The sequence below is a fragment of the Musca vetustissima genome, unplaced genomic scaffold (assembly GCF_032173495.1).
Source record: "Musca vetustissima isolate MV318-11 ecotype Yass unplaced genomic scaffold, APGP_CSIRO_Mvet_v1 utg2910, whole genome shotgun sequence".
Lineage (NCBI taxonomy): Eukaryota > Metazoa > Arthropoda > Insecta > Diptera > Muscidae > Musca > Musca vetustissima.
The window spans coordinates 616537-626077 of record NW_026885361.1 but is presented as its reverse complement, the minus strand read 5'-3'; the positions used below and the strand labels follow the sequence as shown (position 1 = coordinate 626077).

Genomic DNA, 9541 nt, shown 5'->3' with positions numbered 1-9541 from the left:
AAAGAATATTTGTTTTCCGGTTCAATACAGTCGTGAATTTTTAAGGGCCAACCGAAGAAGATGTGGATTTTTTTAATCAATTTTTTTCTCATGGCTCACCCGAGTCATTCATTTTATCAGGGTTTTTTATGGGATCGGCAGACGCATGGACTTTTTAGCAACAAGTTTTTCAGGGTCCAACAAAAGCGTGGATTTTCTTAAGATTGGAGCTTGGATTTTTTTGAATATTAATTTTTAATATAAATCACAGAAGCCTTGATTTTATTTTATGTCGATATAAACTTGAGGTTTTTAAGATACATTTTTAGGGACCAACAGCGTGGATTTTTAAAATAATTTTTTTCAGAGACCAAAAGATGCATAGATTTTTTAAAAAAATATTTTTTCAGGGACTAAAAGAAGAGTGAATTAAAAAAAAAACATTTTTTCAGGGACCACCAGAATCGTGGATTTTTAAAAGATTATTTTTTAGGGACCGAGATATGTGTATATATTTTCAGCGATCAACGGAAGCGTGAATATTTTCTCAAGACCAACAGAAGTGCGTACAAAAAAAAAATAAGGGCCAGAAGCGTGGATTTTTGTAGATCTTTTAAATGGGTAGATCTTATTAATAGTTCAAGATTTTAGTGCTGCACAGTGAAATTTGACATAGAAGTAGTTGCCCCAGAACCACCTTGCCCAGAACTAAATTCACAACAACTTCCCTGTATTACATAAACAAAGTCTACTTTTACTTTTATTAATAGACAGCCTCGACATTCTATTCTATATTGTTTTTTTTTTCCAAGAATTGTCAATATTTTTTTCATACATTGTTGTTGTTGTTAGCGACTCCTCTGGTCGTCATGTACAAACTTGATGCCACGCTGGACGATGTCCAAAATACGCGTTTCAATAACATTTACCGCGATTTGGTCAAGCAAATGTCAAAGCAGACTCAGTTCACCGAAATGGAAGTTCAGAGCATTCTAATGGTCTATCACAAATTCGTCTTGGCCAATGGCCCCAAGGCCAAAGCGATGACCGTTAAGCAATTTAATCATTTATTTTCGGTTCTCTTCAAAGTCTATGATTTGCAAATAATCGAGAGAATTTTGCTGCTGATTACCTCCGATTTGAAGAAGGAAGTTGATCCGGTAGCATGGGTAAAGCTATTTTCGGTTTTCATGTCCAATAAACTGGAGGAGAGAATGAAATTTACGTTTCAGGTGAGAGAGGCGAGAAGTGTGAGATAAATATTTTAAGGGATGGTCAGAGCTATGAGTGTGTAAGACTTATTGGGATGATTTGTAATTAGTGTCACCGGTAAATTTTTAATCAGCATTGATATTACTGAATTTTTATTGCAAAATTTTCAGATTTACAATGTGGGAAACACGGGGTCCTTGAATCGTGAAATTGTCACCTTGGCCGTGGAGAAATTCTTTACGGGAGAGGATGAAGATGAAGTTAATGAACTGAGATCGGTACATTATTGAATTTATTTTCCTTAGACACTCGAAAAATACCTCCCTCTTCCCATTTCCTTAGGACATGGTGGAATTGCTGTTCAAAAAATTCGATGTCGACAAGGATGGCGTCATCTCCTATGATGACTATGCCACTGTGGTCACCGCTCAACCAATGCTATTGGAATTTTTGGGTCAATGCTTTCCCAATGTCGATGGCATGACGGTAATCGGTTATTGTGCAAACATTTTGTCCCAAATAACATTTCCCAAAGCCGATATTGAGGAATGAGGTGGTGGAGGACACCATCCGTGTCTTGATTAATTGGTATTTGATTAGAATTTGTCAATTAGTTGTTGTGGTTGTTGGCGCTGTTATTATTTGGTAATAAACAGATGGACAAATAATCTCTTGTTTGCAGCTGTGCGGGATTTATCGGTGTCACAGGGTTTAATGGTGTCAATTTTTTTAATGGAATCATTTATTGTAATTTATAAAAAGAGGGTTATCTCGGAATTGCAGGATTGTATCTGGACGTAATTATTATTTGTTTGTAATAATTTATTGGAAAATTACGTTTTGATTGATGGTTAGTTGGGAAATTATTTGGTAGCAAAAAAACAACAGTGAGCGGAGCAGTATATTCAGACGGGGCCGACCATATGATACCCTACACAACTTCCACGAAAAACTAACTTTCTGTAGATCTAGACTCTGAGCTTGGGCAATATTTCGAAATAATGTTCAGTACAGCACTTCTAATGTTCAGATTCCTTTCCTTTGTGTTGTGATCTTCTTATTCCCATAGGAAACTATAGATGGACTCGAAAAAACACAAAACATTAAGTTTTCGGTCCACTTCATCAGAATATAATTATCTGATCGTCACCAAAAATTGTAGACGTTATCTTTGACCATAACTGGAACTTCTTGGAACATTTTAAAGCGATCAGCGCTATATTTCCGCCCTTTAGTGTGGAAAAGGGTTACTAAATAATATCTGAATACGTAAGCACCTGCACATATTTAAGTGTAACTCCCACACCTGAGTACATCCATATAATTGGTATCAATTTAAAGGTCAACCACTGCCCTTAGATATACCAACAACTTTTCGGGTCTTTGTCCCTCAGGGTTAAATCTATACGCTATAGAATGCACATTTTGTAATTTTTCACACAAAAGTCAGGGTCCATTTGACCCGCTAAATATTGACCGATCCTTATCAAAACAAGCATGCTTATTCTTTGGCCTGATCCCCTTCTCTATGTAAAAATTCGCGATGTTTGCGTCATAATTGCGGCCTCTAGAGCGACCAGAAAAACCGATACAAATTAAGTATTTGGTCCATTTCATACCGATCTTTACCAACTGTGGCCTGTATCGTGTTTACAAAATATAATGGACAGACGGACGGACGGACGGACACACATGTCTGGATCGACTCAGCTAGTCGATATATGACGATCGGTATACTTAAAGGTGGGTCTAGGACCAATATTTCGCGGTTCGATCGGCCAGAACTTTTTATATACCATGAGGAGCATATTCAAAATACCTAAAATTGTTCGGGATCGTTTATATGGATACTATGTCATATGGTAAATTGCTGTCTGAAGAAATTTAGAAATTTCAAACTACAGACTCTAAGTTGGAAAATTGGGCTATGGCCTTGAACATACCGAAATCCTTATAATATCAAAAATTAAGGGCACTATCGTTATATGGAGATTATATTATTAATTTTTGATAGAAAGATTACAACCCCAATGGGAACCCGAAAAATCAAAGGTAGCTTTCCGAATAATATGGGGACACTACGCGAAACTCGGACACATATTGATAATATTTGTTAGGGAGGTTTCCTATCCTGTGAGGATTCAAAATACAAAAGTATAGCCAATTTGGTAAAAAAATTTACCCAAACTACCCAAAATTCCGAAATATTGGAGGTACCGCAAGATAGTCCCCATATATTGAACATTTTTGGTATGAAGTCTTGCTAATCTATGTGAAACCCCTGCCCAAAATACCGAGCATGGGGAGTTACCGTTATAAGGGGGCTATAAGAAAACGTGAACCTATTCCAGGTGTATTGTGTAAAATTTCAAAACTTTATCTTAAATTTTTTTTGTTCAAAATTAAGAAAAGCATTCGAATTATCCTGACATTCTTATAAAGAATGAATATCGGTCTCAACATCTGGACATGAGAAGAAGACGAAATAGGAATGGCAGCGCCCTCCAGATGAAATCGCAAAGACACCAACAACTGTACACAATTCATGATGACGTTTTTTCTAGGCAGCGGTAGATGGTACCCCCATCATCTGGGACAAGTTAAAGCAGATCGATAATTTTCTTAGCTGGAAAAAAAAAATCAATAATTAACGAAGCAGATAACAGTGCCACCCAGAGGAAAATGTCAATACGTAATAATCAAAGACACCAACCACTGCACAAAATTCTTGATGACTTTGTTTCTAGGCAACGATAGGGGACGTCCCATTACCTAGGACAAGCTATAGCAGGTCCATAATTTATTTAGCTGGAAGAAAATCAAAAATTAAGGAAACAGACACAAGAACTAATCGAGTATGATGGCGATGTTTTGTGGAAGCCCAAAACACCAAAGAGGAGTAACAGGAGAAAAAATTTGAAATCATGAACCAGGAGTATTCTTATCCACTCTGCGAATCCGAAATGCTAAATTGCAGTTTTCAAATATCGAAACTCTATCTTAAATATTCAATACTCTATCGTGATATTAACAGACATACGGACATGATAGACTCATACAATTCCTTGTGGTTTATATTTTATAAGGTTATCTGTCGCTAGAGATCTCTTATAAGACTAATGGAAGGTCTTCAACAGACAGAAGAGCTGCCTTAGCACAAATTCCTGAATTCACCTTGATTGAATTGATTCCGCTTCGACCTCATAAAGACCTCTAAAATATATTCGCTGAGTAGAAGATAATTTCTTTGATGAAACTTGTCTTCGATGAAGAAATTTTGTTAGAGGTGATGGCCGAAACTCTATGGAAGCTTCTTAGTCGATAGAACTTCTGTAGAAGATTGCTTCTTATGGTGATCCTTTGGAGAATAATTTGTCTATCGAAATGTTATTGAAGGTCTTCTGTTAAGACCTATTGAATATCTATAGAAACCATTTGTTAGAAATTCTGACAATACAAGTCATATATACTTAGAAGAAGATGCAGTGTATATATGGAGCGACTTTATGTTGATTACCTTCAATGACCTCTATTAAAGTCATATAATTATAGAAGATTGCAGATCAGAACCTGTTGAGGGTTTAACATATACAAAAACGAGATTTTCTATCTATATAAGTCCTTTAGAAAGTCGGCTGTTTATCGAGTACATTTAGATGATATTTTGTCTATAGAAGACCTCCTAGAAAGCCTTCCTCGAAGACATATCGAAATTCCATATAAACCATTTGTAAGAAATTCCGACTATAATAGTCATACATACTTATTAGACCAACATAGAAGAGAGAGTGTCTATATTGGACGTCTTTTTGCTGAGGACCAACAATGATCTGATTAAAAAAAAGCAGATCACAAACCTGTTGATGGTTTACATATATGCTGAAATCTATGAAATCTATAAAGCCTTCCCCAAAAAACTATCGAAAATCCATAGAATCCGTTTGTTAGTTATGTCTTCTACATAACTCATAATACTACTTATTAGACCCCATATAGTTTCTATACGGGTCTTTTATAGGATGGGTTTTTGTTGATGACCTACAATGGCCTCTATAGAAGCGTATAAGTAAAGTAGATCGCGGACCGGTATAGGGAAGGTACTTAGAAGCTCTATGGAAGGTCCTTAATCGATAGAAGTAATGTAGCAGGTAGTCTGTTGATGGAGTACCTTTAGAGGATAGTTTGTATATAGAGCCTTATAATAGGCCTTTCTGGAAACTTCTCATATATACGTATTAGACCCCCATTGAAGAGGTAGTGTCTATATGGGACATCTTTGATAGGAAGTATTTGTTTTGACGACCTATCCTATATAATGTCATTTGACTATAAAAATATTGTAGATTGCGGACCTCTTAAGAGAGCTCTATGGTGGACTCTAGTCTGTAGAATGTCCTGCATAAGTTCCGTTGTATATGAACATTACATTTTAGATATATAGATGATAGAAGGTAATGCTGAAAGACTTATCAAGGGTCCATGGGAAGCAGTTATTGGAAATTCCGACTACAGAAATCACATATTCTTATTAGACCCCCATATAAGATATGGTGTCTTTATGGGACGTCTTCTAAAGATGTGTAGTGGCCTATGTGAATATGACCGACCCATAACGACCTTCAAAATTTCGTTTTAACGAATTTTTATAAAAATTCGTTTTTAATGTAGAAATATATAGATCGCCGAACTGTTGAATCCAAAAGCCATTTTTGTTTGAATATTTTCTGAATTTTGATATTTTGAGAGTTTTGCAGTACTTATCTTAAAATCTCGTGTTGTGATTCCATATAAAGTATCGGAACTTACCTGGAAAGAAAAACAAAATAAAAAAGGATGGTTAATAAAATGAAAATCTGGTTAGAAGAAGCATTTTTAGAGAACAAATATTGAATTCAAATTAAGTCATAGATGCATAAATGTCCGAATTAAAAAGAGCTTCCATTTTAATTTTTTTTACAGCTGAATTAAATTTTATTGTAGGGGTGTGAGGACAACATTTCAAAATTCCTTAAAAGGTAAACATATGTGTGGTAAAAAGATTTATTTGATCACATTCTAAACTTAAGCCGATTTTTAACTCCAATTGACGTCATCGTGTCCTTCAAGTTCTTATTCATCGGACCCTTCAGGCTCTTCTTCTCTTAGAGGATTTAAAGGTTTTTTCTTTCCTCTTGCGCTACATTGTTAACCCATTCTTCTGGACTGTCCCATCTTCTGTGGTTAAATAATCTCCCGCCATCAATCAAATAACCTCCACAAAAAACAACATCTGCCACACCATAACAAAACCTCAAAGCCGCGTGATAAATCCCTTAGACGTCAAAGTGAACACGTTTCTTATTTCTCCCCCAAAAAAGTTTTTGACGTAATTTGTTTTTTTTTTCAATTCATTTTTTGTTGTGTCCCAAAAAAGGTTTGACGTAATTGTTTTTTTTTCAGCGGCTGCCATCATTGGGGGTATCTGATGAATGATGCAGTTTGTTTTTCTGCACTGCTTCTTCTTGTTGAAAAGCATCTAAAAAAATAATTAATTTTCTTCACATTAACTGTGACTGACTTTCTTTGGTATTTAGGTGGTTAGGCAAGAAGTGGTGAAAAAAATAAAAAAAAAACAAGGTGCACAATAAAAAACTTACAGTGTGACAGACATACATACACTTGTAGCAGGTATTGTGGTTGTATGTTATCAGATGATTACCACATTGCTGGTGGGTGCTGGGAATTTTAGGGTCTGTTGTTGTTATTTTTTTCCTGGGACAAGTGGGTGCAATAATGCTTAAGGAGGTGGCATCACACCAATGAGCTTTGTGATCGGAGCTATGAATATTAAGTGGGTTTGTGATTTAAAAGCCCTATTTTCGAAAAAAATCTGAAGTATTTCGTTTATCCTTAAGAAAAAATCCAGAAGACCTAAAAAAGACCTACAATTCACAAAAGGCTTATCGAAATTCGTATGGCCATAGAAGACTTATGGAATGACTTCTATCAATACAAAACCTACAGAATGATTTCTATAAGACCAATAGCAAGATTTCAATCCATAGGAGAACTTCTAGAGTGCATAAAACCTGTATTTTCGATAGAAAAAAAATCTGTAGTATTTCATTTATCCATTAATTAATATTAGGTTGGAAAAAAAAGAAAAAAGTCCGGACTGTATGGAGGATGCATTAAAACTTCCTAATCAAGATCCCGAAGTTTCTGGCGAGTCACTGTAGATGTGTGTGGCCTAGCATTGTCCTGGTGGAACATGACACCTCTCCAGTTGGCCATTTTTGGCCAATTCTGGTCAATTGCTATCTTCAAACGGTCCACCAGAGGAAAATGCCAAGATGTAATAATCAAAGACACCAACCACTCCACAAAATTCTTGAAGACTTTGTTTCTAGGCAATGATAGAGGACGTCCCATTACCTAGGACAAGCTATAGCAGGTCCATAATTTATTTAGCTGGAATAAAATCAATAATTAAGGAAACAAACACAAGAACTAATCGAGTATGAAATCATGAACCAGGAGTATTCTTATCCACTCTGCGAACCCGAAATGCTAAATTGCAATTCTGGTCAATTGCTATCTTCAAACGGTCCAGTTGTTGACCATAGAGATTAGAATAGCGTTTGGCCATATGGAAGCAACTCATAATAAATAATCCCCTTCCAGTCCCACCAAATACATAGCAGAGCCTTCTTGGCCGTTAGTTCTGGTTTGGCCACCGTTTGAGGTGCTTCACCGCTTTTTGACCACGATCGTTTTTGCACAGGGTTATCGTATGTAATCCATTTCTCATTTGCAGTCACCATATGTTTAAGAAATTGATCTATCTCATTCCGTTTATCCAAGGCTTCGGAAATGGAAATTCGATCCATTCTATTGTTTCTGTTAATTGGTGTGGCACCCAAACATCGAGCTTATTTTTGAATCCAGCTTTGGGTAAATGGTTTAAACAAGTTTTATGGTCGATTTTTAGCTCCTGGGCGATGTTACACTGCCAACATGCCGGTTAACTTCGATTATATCTGCGATTTAATCGACATAAAGGATTTATTTTTCCCCAATCTAATATTTATTGGCGATCGTCTAACTCCAGAGGACCTTAAGAAGGCCTAGTATTCATAGAAGGCTTACAGAAATGCTTATGGCCATAGAAGACTTACGGAAGTTCCTACAGAATGAGTTCTAGCAAGATTTTAATCCATAGGAGGCCTTCTTCCCATATAAGACATACAAAAATCCTCCTATTCCTTGAAATCCTACAGAAGACTTATGGAAGGATTTCTAAGCATGCAAGACCTATACAATAATCTATGGTAGGTTTCCTGTAAATTATAATATTCGGTAATAATAGTATCGGTGATCATCTATCTCCAAAGGGCCTACTATTTACAGAAGGCTTCCAGAATTTTTTATGGCCATAGAAGATTTACGGAAGGGTCTACAGAATGAGTTCTAGCAATCCATTAATCCATTGGAGGCCTTCTTTCCATATAAGATATACATAAGTCCTCCTATTCCTTGAAATCCTTTAGAAGACTTATGGAAGAATTTATAACCACACAAGACATACACAATAATCTGTGGTAGGTTTGCTGTAAAAAATAATATTTATCGGTGATCGTCTATCTCCAGAGGACCCTATGAAGGTCTACTATTTACAGAAGGCTTGCAGAAATGTTAATGACCATAGAAGACTTACGAAAGGGCCTGCAGAATGATTTCTAGCAAGATTTCAATCCATAGGAGGCCTTCTTTCCATATAAGATATACATAAGCCCTCCTATCCATTAAAGTCCTACAAAAGACTTATGGAAGGATTTCTAACCATACAAGACCTACACAATAATCTATGGTAGGTTTCCTGCAAATAATAATATTCGGTAATAATAGTATCGGTGATCATCTATCTCCAAAGGGCCTACTATTTACAGAAGGCTTCCAGAAATTCTTATGGCCATAGAAGATTTACAGAAGGGTCTACAGAATGATTTCGAGAAAGATTTAAATCCATAGGGGAGGCCTTCTTTCCATATAAGACATACATACATGGAAGGATTTCTAACCATACAAGACCTATACAGTAATCTATAATAGTTTTCGTATCTATAGAGGACCTGTAAAAAATCTAGAGGATCTTCTTTCGGACCTTTTCTATACATAGAAGATATACGGAATTCTTTTTATACGTAGCGGAGTTTAGAAACTAATCTATCTGTCTATGTAGAAAGTATTTGGGCAATAGGAGGTCGTCTAAAAAAAATGTTTTTTTTTTAAGATCTATCGAGGGTCCATAAGTCCATAAGTCATAAGTCATCCTATCCATTGAATCCTATCCTATCCCTATAAAAGTCAC

The 9541-nt window shown here is 36.0% G+C and overlaps 1 protein-coding gene across 1 annotated transcript; it reads left to right on the top strand.

The window, feature by feature from the left end:
• Positions 1–848: 848 nt before the first annotated feature.
• Positions 849–1238, top strand: LOC133332620 (uncharacterized). The gene has a single exon (XM_061541003.1). It carries the CDS (start codon positions 849–851, stop codon positions 1236–1238), a length of 390 nt encoding a protein of 129 aa, XP_061396987.1.
• The last annotated feature ends 8303 nt before the right edge of the window (positions 1239–9541 follow it).